The sequence below is a fragment of the Melanerpes formicivorus genome, unplaced genomic scaffold, assembly GCF_026170545.1.
Source record: "Melanerpes formicivorus ecotype bairdi unplaced genomic scaffold, bMelFor1.0.p_v2 SCAF_40, whole genome shotgun sequence".
NCBI classification, from domain to species: domain Eukaryota; kingdom Metazoa; phylum Chordata; class Aves; order Piciformes; family Picidae; genus Melanerpes; species Melanerpes formicivorus.
The window spans coordinates 1,346,645-1,362,447 of NW_027142392.1; the positions used below are offsets into that span (position 1 = coordinate 1,346,645).

The following is a 15,803-nucleotide window of genomic DNA, read 5'->3' on the forward strand; positions in this document are numbered from 1 at the left end:
ACAGCAATATTCACAAGCATTCCATTTCTATTTAAAATATCTGAAAACAAAGTCAATTATCTGCTCAAATCTTGGATGCTAAAATAACTTCATTCAAAAGAGCACAGAGACACATTCTTTGCATTTTCAAGTAGATGCCTCTCTTAAAAAAAAAACCCAGTGAGATTGTTAAACACTGTTCCCCATATCAAATGAACAACAGATCTTTCAGAGTGAACTCACAATGTGTGCTGTCATACAATCACAGAATGGGTTGGGTTGGAAGGGACCTCTCAAAGGTCACTTAGTCCAATCCTCATGCAGCTGGCAGGGACATCCTCCACTATATCAGGTTGTCCAGAGCCCTGTCAAGCCTGTGCCTGAATGAGCATGCCCCAAAGATGGAGCTTCAACTATGCCCCTGGGCAACCTCTTCCAATGTTCCACCACACTCATGGCAAAGAGCTTCTTCCTAACATTAAAGCTAAATCTACTCTTCTCTAATTTCAAACCACTGCACCTCAACCTATCACTACAGGCCTTTGTAAACAGTCCCTTTACAGTCATCTTGTAGGCCGCCTTCCTGGTAAACTCTATATCCAATATCCCTGGGGATTATTCCTTCAGTTTTAGTTTCAAAGTAAAATGACACTGAGAATTAAGTGAGAGCAAATTATAAATAATTGATATTTCATGCTGCTGAGAACCACTATAATGGAAGAGAAAACCAGTATAAATGTTAAATAAAAAGCTGAAGCCCTTGCTTACATTAGACATAGGTTTGTTTTTCAAACATATGCTTTACAGAATCACCAAGGTTGGAAGAGACCTCAAAGATCATCAAGTCCAACCTGTCACCACAGACCTCATGACTAAACCACGGCACCAAGTGCCACGTCCAATCCCCTCTTGAACACCTCCAGGAATGGTGACTCCACCACCTCCCTGGGCAGCACATTCCAATGGCAAATGACTCGCAGTGAAGAATTTTCTCCTCACATCGAGCCTAAACTTCCTCTGGCGCAGCTTGAGACTGTGTCCTCTTGTTCTGGTGCTGCTTGCCTGGGAGAAGACACCAACCCTCTCCTGGCTACAACCACCCTTCAGGTAGTTGTAGACAGCAATAAGGTCTCGCCTGAGCCTCCTCTTCTCCAGGCTAAACAATCCCAGCTCCCTCAGCCTCTCATCGTAGGGCTTGTGCTAGATGTAATTAATTAGCTCCTAAAACCACAGGCAGAACACCTTGCCTGCTACTCATAGGATTTGATGTGCACTTTCTCACTACTACAGAGTATCCTATAAAACTCCTACAAAATGTTCACCACAATTCAAGAGGTCAAACACTCACAGTACAAGACGATAAGAGAAACAAGCAGCAGGTTAAGGAGTTACTAGGGCTAAACCTAATAGACTCAACTAGATTTGGGGTGGGGAGGGGCAAGGAACCACACCAAAAAAAACATCCCAGAAACATGATCAGGGAAGAATGATGAAATGCATTTGGCCACAACATGCACTGTGCCTGGAACTCATGACAAGTCTTCAACAAGAAAGTATGTCATAAACTCAGAGGATAAAATAAAGACAGTGTGTGAAGGAGACCTACATGAGTTCCCTCCTATGAAGAACTTCCATTAGCAAAGCATCTGAAAATTAAACATTTTTGCAACTCTTCCCCAGAAATATATATACAAAAGCTCTATCTTTTTAGATGCCTGTTTTCATGTTTATCCAACTCAAAGTGTCACTTAACTCTGAACCTGGAGCAGGTCCAAGAAAGGCTCTAAAAACACAGACACAATGTGTTAGCATGTTGAAAACATGCTGAGAAGTACTATTTAGAATATTATGGAAATGTGAAGACATCTTCTCACCCAAACATGAGAGCATCTATAAAAAAGAAAGTGTTAACATCTCTCTATATATTTTAGTATGTACTAAGTCTTTATTTAATGTCCAAGCACATTTTTAACTTTGCATTTAAGGGTTAGGACTACAGAAGTCGTTTCTAACAATCTAGGAGAATTAAGAGTTTCTAGCTATTCTGAGTGCTTGAAACCCACATTTTTATCTATAGTATTGTTGATCTCACTGTTACACAGTAGGCATCTACAAACACTGCTGAACTACTTTACTAACATTCACTTCTCTGTATTTTGGTCCCTACTACACTCTCAAAGTTTAAGAACAAAAGGAGTAACAAATTATGACCCAAATACATTGGAATGTATCAAATGAGAAGTCTTCACATGCGTAATAGCCAAGAGTTTGCCTATTTAAATCCCAGTACCACCTCAGCAAATTAGTTGTGAGTTGCTACTATCTGGGACAAGAGCTACTAGCCAGTTATAGCATCAGTATAAACCCTGTTTTAGATCGAATAACCCTGTCTCAGCCAACCGACCTACATTTGGCAACGCCAGTGTAGAATTAAATATCTGTTTCTTCATATGCATGCTCAGATGAAACACAATTATAGCATGAAAATGAAGCCCACATACCCTGGTGGCAAAGGCTCTGTACAGGTGTTACTAGGCTGCTGTCTTACAGGTTCTGCAGATGTACTTGAGGAGGAAGATGACTCTCTTGGTTTTGCTGCATCTGCTGATGTACTGTTTCTAGCATTAGGCTGAGCACAGTCTGTTGCAGCTGTAGGTTCCAGTCCAGCAGATGCAGCTGGTAACGTAGAAGCAGGGCTTTCAGAAGAGTTAGCTGCTTCTGTTGTTGACTGAGGTTCTGCTGTGGTGTTAGTGCAATCTGAAGGCATGGGAGCTTCAGCTGAACCTGTGAGAGCCTCAGAGACAGAAGAATTACCAGCTTCTGGTGCGGAGGTGGATGACTCGCCATTAGCTGAGAAATGGGAAATAAAAACAGTTGTGTGTCAGAATCTGATGAGATTTCATTTTCAAATGACCAGCCTCTGGAGTAAACTGTACAGAAGGAATAAGTTTAAGTTGCAGCTATATGCCATAAACAGTATTTTTGTCCAATTACAAAATGTCACAATGCACCTGCCTCTGTTAAACCTGCAATTAAAACTTAACAGTCTGAAAGCCATTCTCTCTCTCTCTCTCTCTGCTAAGGCAATTTATTAGTTTCTTCACATCTTTATGAACTCAGCATTCTACCTTACTTAGTATTCAGCTAACATAACTTACACTTCAATGACTGAACAAAATTATTTTAGAATCACAAAGTAAATCAATTTATGTCTCTGAAAGAACAATACAAATGCCATCCAACTCAAGCAAGCATAATCTCATAAAAGGTTTAAAGCACACACGGATTTAGCATGGGGCTAAGAAGGCTTTATTACTCCCAAGCCCACCTGGCCAACAATACCAATCATCTGCACAGCTTAACAGAAGAATAACTCAGCACAAGGTCTTGCCTTAACTTAAGTGAAGAGAGGTATAACAGTCAGTAGGACTCACATCAAACATCGGGGCCCTTTTGAAGTACTGCAACGTCATTCTCAGCTTTCACTTTCTGCACTACCAATCAACACTAAATAGTGACAATTCTACTTAAACCCATCAGTTTGCACATGTTCTAGACCTGGCACTATCTTTCTAACATGACTAACTATAACATGTAACATAAACTTCAACCAATTTTCTACCTATACTATCAGCTTACAATTCTAAGGATTGAGGTCAATACAATTTCATAGAATCAGTCAGGGTTGGAAGGGAGCACAAGGATCATCTAGTTCCAACCCTACAGCCATGGACAGGGACACCTCACACTAGAATTTCTCTTTTCTCATAACCTTACTGATACATTTTGAAGACTTCATTTCATATAACACTTTTACAAAGAGCTTCTACTCATTACATGTCTCATATATATCAAGTCAGCAATTTCTCACCTTCCCAGATGGTCAGAAAAGCCGGTAAAAGATTTGCAAACAATAAAACCTTCATCAGCACCTATCTACATTAGCAACTCAGTTTCTTTAAGAAATTATCACTCAGCCACAAATATTTTCCTGATATGCATAATGAAAAGCATGCTTTTACAAGCATCAGCAGATTTCTAAGATCTGTAAATGCATTGCTTTTTGAACACAACTATTCCAGGGTAATACATCACTACTACTAGCTCACACAAAACAGATAAACATGTTAACTACATTCAGATGTGTCAAAACTTTGTATTACTGCATCAAAAGCAAAGCATGACATTAAAAATAAAGCAAAAATCATAACTATGATCTCTGCTTTAACTTGCAAAAATTTTATTTCAATAGAAAAAACAACCTGAAATTGCAGGTTTCATTCAAAAACCAAAACATTCCATTCATCCACATGAGTGAATGAGGTAACATAAAGTTAGGAGCAAAATAACTGAAAGTCATCAGCTCTTTTAGTAAGCTGATCTCCAAAACAGATCTATAAAACATTACATTAACTGATTACCTCAGCAATTAGACCTAAAGTAGCAATTCTGGTATCATCACATGAAACTATAATCCCACTAAGTACAACAGGGGAAGGGGTGGAAGTAAAGTCTGCCACGATCAAATGCTGGAGACCAAGTTTATGCCTTGCCTTGAAGTCTCCACCAGCCAGTACAGTAGTTGAAACCTGCTGTATCAGTGCCACAGTGCAAGCTGAGCGAACATTTCATCAATATTACTATTTGAACAAATCAATTATCTTTGCAATTACCCTCTCCTAACACGGATTACAAACAGACCTCTGTGCTACTGAAGAAAAAGGGAGCAATGCCTAAATAATGTATATGCTCTCTGGCCTTCAACAGAGGAATCAAGTTCAAGTTCTTCAAATAGAGAAATGCTTCAGAGGAGGCCTAATTTAATTATCACCTTTTAAAGCTCACAATTGTTTCTGCTATCTTCCCACCATACTCACATTTCCCACTCTATTACAGAAAATCTGATAGTCTCTGTTCTACTGTTTATTAAGAGCTTGCCTATTTCTGTTTAAGGTCATCTTTTTCCTTTGCTATCCTTCTCTCTAAAAGTTCAAAGAAGTCAGAAAGTGCTCAGAAAGTATAGCCATTATTAGACACACAGTTTTGCCAGAGAAGCAAAAATTAATGTAAAAAAACAACCCAAAACCCAAACCAAACCAACAAAACTACCAAAAAAACCCCCAACCACATTTATTTTTTCATGTTTTACTCTACTGAATATTAATTGCAGTCATAAAAAACGTTGTTGTGTTTAGGAGGAAAATCAAATTTAGTATTTGCCAATTCCTGTTATGAAACAGCAAACCTTTAGGAAAGAATAGAAGGCAAGAAGAATCTGCAACACATCTCAGCTCAGAGCACAGCAATTGCACTACAGAACTAAAAGTCAGATTTATCTAATGACAAAACAGACTTAGTTATTGTTACTCAAACCAATTGAGAAAGAAAACTGATCTTTCCTCAAGATAATCAGCAATACTATTTAGTCATCTGGAACTGAAAAACCTGAAGTTTTGGACCCTTTACATCTTTCTTCATCAGCTCACACAAAGTAGGAAATTGAGCACACTGAAAAATAGATCTACTCCATAAAAATGCACAAAAGCAGACACACACAAGAGTATAAATTCAATTCCAGGAATGTCCTCCCAATATTTCTGAAATCTAACAAAAATTGTATAGAAAAAGTGGCTCAACTTCAGCAACATTTCAAGCAGATAAAGCCTTATGGAACATGTTTTCATAACTCTCCCATTCTTACCAGTGCTGTTGACAGGTTGAGCTGCAAGTGGTTTTGGTACTGGTGCATTTTTGGGTCTGGTTGCAACGTGAGTAGGAGATGGTGTGCTGTCTCCATTAACAGCTTCTATACAGAACGTATTCTGCACTACAGAGTTGGAAGGTACTTGATTGTCTATCCCATTAGAAATGTCACAAGCAGATCTTGGCAAAAATAAAACATCAGTTTAGGTTACTACAAACAACATGTTTAATAGTTAGGCAGCTAAACCAATCCTGCACTAAATCATGCTAACGAAAGAAAGACATGGAAGGAAATTAACAACAGTTTATAACACAATGTTTGCAGCCCATAAAACACTCAAGTGCAAGATCAAGACTATTAAGAAACAAGGGGCAAATTTTCCTTTTGAGGACTTCAGATACTTAAAACAGATACAACTTTTCATTTCCACTTCATCTTCCACTAGAATTGAGCTGAGCAGACTGATGTTCCTGCCAGCATCTTCCAAAACTGCCTTAGGGAACCTTCCCAAGCCCAGCTAGGAGCAGGAAAAAATTTTCTCTCATTAAGCAAATGAAACAATTGGGTTTGTTTGGCATATGTCTGAAAATTATTCTAGTCATAACATAAGAAAATAGCAAAACTCTCCCTCAGCAAAAGGAAAACAAGATAAGCTTCTCTATATGTAGGCAGGATGGAACACTGCAGGGACAGAAATACAGGTAGCTCTGTTTACAAGCCCACAACAGAAATAAATGTAGTGTAAGGGCTTTTGAACAGGAAGTCTTGTTTTACTCAAGACTATCCCAAAAATGCTTAAAACCACCCACTAGAAACACACTGTGGAAGTTACATTCACTGACTATTCCTCATCTTCTCAAGGAGTAGAGGCTAACAACTAGCAAAGTTAAACCACTGACCTTAAGTGTGCGAAGTGTTAGAGGTCCCATTTTGCAGAGTTAAGAAAGGAAGAAACAGAACTTCTATGCTACCTAACCCAACTCAAAAGGAATACTATAAAAAAAGGGATTTTACTTTATTTGTAAAATGCCTTTTCAGTTCTAGACTAAAAAGTCCTTGCTAAAGAAATGAACAAATGCTACTTGAGAACTATTTTTCATCTCCTAATTTTAAAACTGCAAATCAAAACTGTTGAGAGCTGAATGAAAAATTGCTGTTATCAAAAATACCAACATCAAGAGCAGGATCCTAGTAGAAGCCACCACTCCAGCAACAACAGCTGGATGAAAACAGGTAATTGATTACTACTGTTTCAAAGTGGTCTACAGATGTGTTTCAAATCACTTTTAACAATCCCAAACCTTTATAATAAAAACTAAGGAGAAACAACTTTATCCTCACTCCCTCTTATTGGCACCCATGGAAGAACAGAGACAAACTTCTACATAATCAAAATGAGATTGAATCAAGTCAAGTGCACAAGAACAAATGTGTCCCTGACACTCAAATTCATAGCAACTGTATGTTTTTTCATTCACATTGCCAAGAACTTAACAAAAAGGGGTTCACTGCAAGGTAAGTGAGCAGGTAAGCAACATTAAATTGATCTGAATGTCTGTCAATTTCCTAGTGGTGGAGGGACAAACAGCCTACTTCTCCTCAGGCTGTCCTGTAGCTGGTATCAAGATGGAAAAGCTAAGAGTGAAGCTTTAATCTGATACCAAAACCTTTTGCTTGCCACTGCAGGTTGAAGCTGGCAAACCCTCTGCCTCAGTGTTCTGATCATGACTTTCAAAAAGGAACTGGGTGAGGGAGCAATAATTTAGGGTTTTTTTTCTTCTTCCTTCCGTTCTGATGGTACATTGCAGCAAGTTTGTACGCATGAATAGAAATGGTTCTTAAACAGAAGAAGAAAACAACTGGAATAAGTACAGAAAACCACAGTGAACCACTGCTCCCCTAATCTCTGCTGCAGCATGTAGTAGACTTCCACTCAGTTGATTTTTTATGTTCAGAGGACTACACATCCAAGAAGCAATGGTAAAGTAGTGGAGAGCAGACTCAACCAGCAGAGGAAGAACAGAGTTGTAAACTTAATTCTTCTCAAGCTAATTATGATACAACTTACATTACTAAAACTTGGGGCAACATAAGTTAGGGCTTTGCAGTTAAAACCTATTGCCCTCAAAAAATATGTATTTCAAAAAACAAAACAAGACACAAACAACCCAAACATTCCAACTGAGAAACTTGTGAATATACTTCATACAGGGTAAGACACAAAAACAAATTCCAACCTGGATGTACTTCTTGCTGAAGCATCTCTGCTTTCATGCACAGCCTCGCCATTTTGCTGAACTTCTACTGAACGGTAAGAAACAAATTCAATAGAAATATTCTATTACATCTGTTTGAAATCTTAAGCAAAATATTACCAACTGATTTAATTCTTTTAACTTACTGGTTGCTGATGAACTGAGATTTGTAAGAGATTCCTGTTCAACAACCAAACCATCTAGCACAACTGTCAGTTCACCTGTTTGCACCATGCCACTCTTGTTTTCCAAAGAGAGTTTCAACTGTTCTTTCACCTTCTCCACTAAAAATGGAGTGGGGGTGGGTAGGGTGAGAGAAGGAGAGAAGGAATAAAGGAAAGATTAAATTCTAAACAGCATTAAAAGAGATTTTTCAACACAAAAATATGATATCTGTATTTGGTTGCACAAAACTGAGCATGAGAGGTACTCAGATGTTTCAAAGCAACATAGAATTCTGTGTAAATTTAAATCCACTGTGGGTAAAAGCACCCTTTACTGTAGAAATAAACTGGCCATCTACATAGAATATTCCACAGGTATGCTACAGGATTCAGATGTTTCTCAGTACTTTGTTGCTAATGATTATCCAGGCTTGCTGGTTCCACTAAGCCCTTTCTGAAATTATGCACTACTTCTATAACATGAGAAGGCTTAGAGTCAAACAACTTTTGAACTACACATCCAAATACTACAAGTCAGGGGGAACCTTATTCTATAACCAGAGCTTATATTCATTTCTCATGTCACCCACCAAAAGTAATGCTGAGAGCACTAAAAAGAACATCACTTTGAGGAAGAAGTAAATGCAAAGAATGCATGGAGTCCTTCCTCCTTTTTCAAATTATTTTTAGTAAATCCTTACTAGCATTTTCATAGATCTCAACTCCAAGGATTAAACAGAAACAGAGATGATACCTCAGGTAAACAAAAATTAAATCAGAGACCACTTTCACCAAGAGGAATTTTGAGATAATTGGAGTATACCAAATATATATATACAGGGTGCAAGAATTCAGTCTGACTGACAAGCAATGCACACATTTGTAGAGAGAAATACATAATCCACAGGTAAAATGTGCAGAGGATGCTGCATAATTCTCTCTACAGCAACTCTTGCTAGTAGAGCGGTTAAAGCTGTATATCATAAATCCAAACATAGTCAGCATCCATTAATCAGGTTAAAATGCTTAAGGCCTTTTAGTATTTGCAGTCTCAGATTAAAAGGATTAATTTTTCAAGATATACTACCCTATTTCCCTCCATATGATTCCAAGCTAAAGTTAAAGCTCTCTGTGCAACTTTGTATATGAAGGTAGCATTTCCTTATTTTCTTCATTCTTAGCACACATCATAAATGAACAATAACCATGGAAACAAGGAAAGCTCCCAAAAGCTATTGCCAAATATCTCCAAGCTGTTACGTTAAAGAGCAGTTTTGATAGTGCACAGTTGGGCAGCAGTTACCAGCAAACACCCACTGTTACACTACAATGGATTTCAAAGTACTTTGAATTGGTGGAGCAAGCACAAAGCTTCCTAATCTGCAGAATTATTGGTTTAGTAATCTACAGGTTGGCAAATGGTACTACCTGAAAGAACAGAAAGATGAAACTAGCCTGCCACTGAGTTGGTAAATTAACATATTTATAAATCATCATTTCTGCAAAGGGTGACTGGTTTAGCTTCCACTGTTTTAACACTTTATTTCCCCAAACCAGATCAACAGTTGGCTGTAGTCCATCTGAGCTGGCAAGAAAACTGAAAGGGGCTTGGGCAGCAATTCAATACTGGTGGTGTCTAGCAAGAGAAAGTAACTAGTAGCTAATTCTGAAGTTTCTGCATTCAGAGGACTTCCGCTTTACATTTTCTTCAGGAAACAGCCTTTCATGTGCTGCATTTTAAACTAGGCATCAATGACTGAACAACACAAATCAATTATTCTCCCACTGAATTACTGGATAATTTGGAGTGTGTCAAACTGCTAACCTACCCAAAGCAGCAACCCTACACATTAATTACTTTTGGTGCAACTCAGTCAACCATTCCCTGAAAGAATTTCCCCCACTGTTGGTTCCCATATCCCCTGAATCTACAGCAATAAAATATTAACTATTTTGCTAGAAATAGTTGAAATATTAACTACTTGTATTGCTAGTGTTATTCAACCCAGTGTCTTCTGAGACAAGGAGGGGGGGATATTTTTAAAACTAAGCCATTTTTCTGCTTAACTATGGAATCTTGGCAGAATCTTTATAATATTGCTGAAGAAACCTCACTTGATTTTCTATTTAATGTCAACTTTCTGTAAGAATTGAGAAGTGAAGCTTTTTTCTCTTTTTTTTTTTAGCTCTCCTGTACTCCCATCTCCCTAAACAGAGCTCTCAGGTTTGTATATCTAACTTATAAAAAGATCAGAGATTGGTTTAGCTGGAATTCTACTGCCACTTGGAGCGGAATTTAAAGTGTGGATTCACCATCTTCTTTAGTAAGAATAAAAAAGAAATAAAATCAAAAAGCAAATTAGACGGAGAAGACCTGTTTTAATTCTATTAAAGGCAATTATAAATAGAAGCTACATAGAACACAACAATCTCTAATGCATTAAGAGGAAGTTCTCAATTGTTTCATTAATCCCTGGTTCTTACTGCTCTCTGGGCAGCTGAATTACAAGGGAGAAAATATCCAGCCTTTCTATAGTCACTCCAGAGAAGCAAAACATGAAATATAACACAGAAGGCTTTTCTGAAAGTTTAGACCTTTCTTTTTTAACCAGGTCTAAACCAGATCTTCCAGCAAACCAGTTATTAGTTTGCCACAAAACATTGTGTCTAATCACTTCTGCTTTTACTTAGTTTGTAGTAACTCCTAGGGTAACAATTGTTTCAAAATTATTATATCCCATTGCCACATTTAAATTGCTCTCAATAGCACAGACATCTCTAGAAGAGACAAGTGAAGACCTCAACTGAAAGTCAGCTGTAATTACATGTATAGTTAGTAGTCTGGTTGCCAGTTGGATATATAGATTAGTAATAATAATTTTACTTTACTCAAATATCCTTAATGATAACTTACATTTTCTATTGTGTATTTCCAAAGCTTGTCTCAAGTCTACAGTGGCTCTTCCTAATAAAGCATCTGCTTTTAAAGTGTGATGGCTCCACACTCTAAATTCCAGCGTAGTCTGTGGAGTCACATTCCTGCATATAAAATACATTTAAAAAAATAGATATATACAGATCTTTAAGTATTTGTTCTTGTTACTAGGAGAATTTGAACTTAATTCACTTGCTCATATTTATCATATTTCTTGATATTAATTAACTGAAAGAAGTTTTTGTACTGCAATGGGAAATTTTTAAGTAGGAACTGCCAAAAACTGTGGTATTTATACTTAAGATTGAGCTTAATGGGTAGCACTACAATAGCATAAGGAATTTGAGAAGTAGCAGAATAATCTACACTAAGCCCAAATCTCAGTTATATACATACCTTTCTTTATTAAAGACATATCTTCTCTACACCTCACTATTCCAAAATTCTAACTAAAAACTCACATTTAATAACATAGTAAGTCTACCATTAAAAAGAAAAATACTAAATGTTCTTAAAAAGGGGAAAAAGCCACCTATCAGCCACTTGCAAGCAGGAAGAACCCACTTAATAGCTGTCAGCTTGCCATGAGAAGTGTCAATAAAACATTCTTTGTGAATCTACAAACATACATAGAACCATAATGCATACTTACAGAAATCAGAGGGGAAAAATCAAATGATGAAGCTAAAGTAAAAATCGGAGGGAAGCAGAAAGGTCAAGGACCCAATTACAGTAACATTGTAACTCTGCTCAAGAAGGAAAGCAGGGAGCTACGCTAGGTCCCGGTGAGTAGGTTTTGTAGTACAGGGTCTAGTACTGAAAGAGTGTTCCTGGCAGTGAAAAATGGGGTAGAATCACTGTACTGCAAAAAAGTCAAAGGCCACATACCCATCAGGATACAAAAAGATATATTGATACTGATGAAAACCATAGCAAAAAACCATCCCCAACCTCCCAACAACAGGGCTAGCTTTATAGTCAGTTGAAGGTGTTGGACAACGTGGATCATTTTGCTGAGGCCCATGAGCAAATGTATTTCTGCATTTTGAATAGGCTGCCTTCTAATGGAAGTCTTACTAAGAGACCAACTCAACAACAAAGGAAAAAAAAAAACATCAAAAATATCTGTGCAGAGAGAACATATTGCTGGTGCTCAGGCAAACCCATAGAGGTGAGGGGAATTTTCTACGTCAGAAAGTTCACTCATCCTCAAATAGACCGGGCAATGGAAGCAACTCCAATAGCCAGAGGAAGAGGAGCCAGCATACCTTATATACATGAGGGCAAGATCCTAAGTAGCAGTGATCATGGAATGAGTCTGGCTGGCTGTACTGTGCATGCCAAATTACCTCATTTCTATCAGTTTACCATAGCCTGCCAAATCAAAGCTGCCTCCTGAACAGAAACTCTGGTCTCTGTAAATAGACTGGTAGCTCTGTACTTGCGCTAAGATTAACTCCTAGCCCAGGTCCAAGACTGTATTGTCCTCTTGTGCAATACTGCAGAGGGCTAAGAAGCTCTGCTAAACCTGAAACAGTGTAGCATGGGAATATCCTACTTGCTTCAACCCAGGTCTGTAGTTAATCAATAAGTGTTCCCAAACAAACAGTTCTCCAAAGCTAGGTATGTTGTACCACTCCACAATCTCCAGCAATGCTGGCTGTAGGAAACTGGCATGGTTCCTGCTTCCAACAAAGCTGGCTACTGCACAAAGACAGGTCAGGTGCTGTAAAATGTACTGGCCTGTGCTCAATGACACTTGATAGTAGCTGTGCTGTTTCCAGACCCAAATCTGAAGCAGTACAGTCTTGGTTCTATAAAAATGCATTCAAACCAACTGGCCATATGCAGGTATAGAGATGTAAGTAGCATAGTCAAACCACAAGAAGATTAAAAAGGTCAAATATCAAGATAGGCTGCAAGATCACTCAGCAGTACAATGAATGTTTGTGTGTACATGTATCTCCTCATTAGGAAATTTAAAGGAGAAAGTGACCTTCCTCATAACTACTATTTTTCCAGCTGAGATTCTTTTCCTTTTGAAGTTGAGAATGCCACAGTTACAATTAGCAACCTCTGAGAAATCTTAAACTTGAAAGGTCCACAGTGCTAACAAGTATCCACTATCTACCATATATAGCAGCTGTATGCAAGGAACTTTCTCTGTAAAAAAATACTCTCAAAACATTTTAAGAATTGAGAAAATACTACTCATTTGAGATAAGCATCATCTTATATCTGCATTTAGTCAGCAACAGCCAGAGAAAAATGTAGGCAGCCAAGCTTTGTAAATATTTGCCTGCGATGTCTGCCTAATAAATAGTATTAAACAACCAAAAAAATCTACTTACACTGTCAGCTGCTCATCCCATTTTGGATTTGAAGAACTACTTGATTTTGCTGTTTTCTTAATTTCTCCATCTGCAGTTAATTCCGTGTAGAAAGTTGTTCCAAACCAATTCTTTTTCCGTTTCAGTTTGGCACTGGAAACTAATAAAATATATTGCTTTATCTGTAACAGCATATTGTTGCTGAGAATACACTGCCTACACAAAGTATGAAACACAGCATGGCAATGTTATTCCTCACCTTTTTCTCCTTCCACTGAATATAAAGAGGTCAATGCTAAAATGGTAGCTTGTCTTTTCAAAAGCTACTTTGTCAGCTGAAAGCAAGTGTGGCATATTCTCTTCAACACATACTGACAGGATGGGTTGCAGAGACAGCAACAACAATTACATTAGTGATAAACACTGAACACCATGTGGATTCTTCCTGGCTCTTCTTATTCTTCCCTTAAAGATCTCTAAGTATGATACATAGTATCATAGTATCATTCAGGGTTGGAAGGGACCACAAGGATCAGCTAGTTTCAACCCCCCTGCCATGGGCAGGGACACCTCACACTAGATCAGGCTGGCCAGAGCCTCATCCAGCCTGGGCTTAAACACCTCCAGGGACGGGGCCTTGACCACCTCCCTGGACAACACATTCCAGGGTTTCACCACTCTCATGGTGAAGAACCTCCTCCTCACATCTAGCCTGAATCTCCCCACCTCCAGCTTCATCCCATTCCCCCTAGTCCTATCACTACCTGAGATCCTGAGAAGTCCTTCCCCAGCCTTCCTGCAGGCCCCCTTCAGATACTGGAAGGCCACAATGAGGTCACCTCAGAGCCTTCTCTTCTCCAGACTGAACATCTGAGAGATTATCAGGCAGATTTATTTATAATTCTATAGAGTTATTAAGCTTTGTGCAGTTGAGGCCTATTTCAAAATGCCCCTGTAAAGCTTAAGTTCCTTGCTATTTTACCTATGTGGTTAACCTGTGGTTTGACACTGTTTCTTAAAAGCAAGAAAACAAGTCTCACATTTCCTCTTATTTAAACAGCTTTGCAGATGAATTTGTAGTTTCAGCTAAATATTCAATAATTAAGAAATAGCAAATGACCAAATAAGCTGTTTTTTACCCCCAAATCACTGGAGAGGTCCTCAGTAACCCTGAATATAAATCTGTTCTCCCCCCTCCATATCTAGCTGTAGGTCACTAAAAATACCACCAGTGCCCTAACTGCTAGCAGGTCAGGCAGATGTTGTCCTTAGAAGACCACACCTGTATTCACAGCTGTATCTACCTGCTGGCTATGCCTTCTCTCTCATTCCTCCCATACTGCACTGTGATTCTCTCTTCACTTTCAAACTAAAGCAAAGCTGAGTATTTTCAGCCACTCGGAAGTAAACCTTGTCATTTTTCTGTATGGAACTTGCCAAGTCAAAAGTGGAAGTTAGTTAAACTCTCTTAAAGGAAGACAATAAAGGTCTGCTATGTATTTCTGAATTACAATATTCTACAACATACATCAGTTAGTTAGGGGGATGCAGCTCTCCAAGAGTCTAAAGGCATTGGCCATGGCCTTCTACTTAATTTCACATTTAATTCCCCCACATTTGGAAAGGCCATTCTCAGTCACATGTCATAAAAGGGAACTGCAGCCTCTATAACGATGAAAGATTAAATGACTAAATACATAATTCCACACATGGGTCACATTTTTTCATCAGAAATCATAATATATTCAGTTTTTAGCTTTAATGCCCCTACTTTTTTCACATTTTCTTCCATATTTTGCTTTCTAAAAGCAACTGCAATAGTTGTTAAAATAGAGGTTCTCAGCCATAATATTCAAGCTTCCTTCTAGTTTACCCCTTTTTACCAGATTATATATTAAGTCATTGAGTTCCCAAGCATGAGTGGAAGCCATTATCACTTTTTGGTTAAGACAATTTTTTTTTTTTCTCCCTAGAACAAGAGGATTAAGTAACAAATACCAGCAAAAGACTTCAAAAAGAACTAAGACGACGTCTCACCAACTATATGTGACAAAAACACTGATGGCAAAACTTGTTGGCAACATGCTCCAAATGCCCAAACTCAAACAAATCACCACTCCATATGAAAATCCATAGGAATATCTACAAGATAGGTACATGCCACTTGCTATCTTTATAGAAGGGATTTTTAAGTATAGTTCTTGAAATATAGATTCTACAGCAGCACAAAGTAGTCTGAGTATAAATCAGCATAGGTCAGCAATACTACAGTTCCACACTCCTCACTTTCCCACCTCTTTCTCAGTACTGCCACTGGCATTCCTCTAATCATAGAATCACAGAATGTTAGGGATTGGGAGAGACCTCCAGATATCAGGTCCAACACCCCTGCCTAGAGCAGGTCACACAGGAATGCATCCAGGAGGGCTGTGAAAG

The 15,803-nt window shown here is 38.3% G+C and overlaps 1 protein-coding gene across 4 annotated transcripts in view; it reads right to left on the reverse strand.

Moving 5' to 3' along the window:
- The window catches only part of WWP1 (WW domain containing E3 ubiquitin protein ligase 1), a 58,247-nt gene that overhangs the window by 23,668 nt on the left and 18,776 nt on the right, over window positions 1-15,803 (reverse strand). Inside the window, exons 3-8 of one of the 4 annotated variants that reach the window (XM_068158522.1) lie at window positions 13,389-13,527; window positions 11,017-11,141; window positions 8,085-8,222; window positions 7,921-7,984; window positions 5,681-5,862; window positions 2,481-2,829 (exon numbers count right to left, since the gene is read on the reverse strand). In XM_068158522.1, the coding sequence (XP_068014623.1) occupies window positions 2,481-2,829; window positions 5,681-5,862; window positions 7,921-7,984; window positions 8,085-8,222; window positions 11,017-11,141; window positions 13,389-13,527 (997 nt within the window). Of the gene's footprint in view, window positions 1-2,480; window positions 2,830-5,680; window positions 5,863-7,920; window positions 7,988-8,084; window positions 8,223-11,016; window positions 11,142-13,388; window positions 13,528-15,803 lie in introns of those variants that run through there. The other 3 variants (XM_068158521.1, XM_068158523.1, XM_068158524.1) reach the window with 3 other exon arrangements.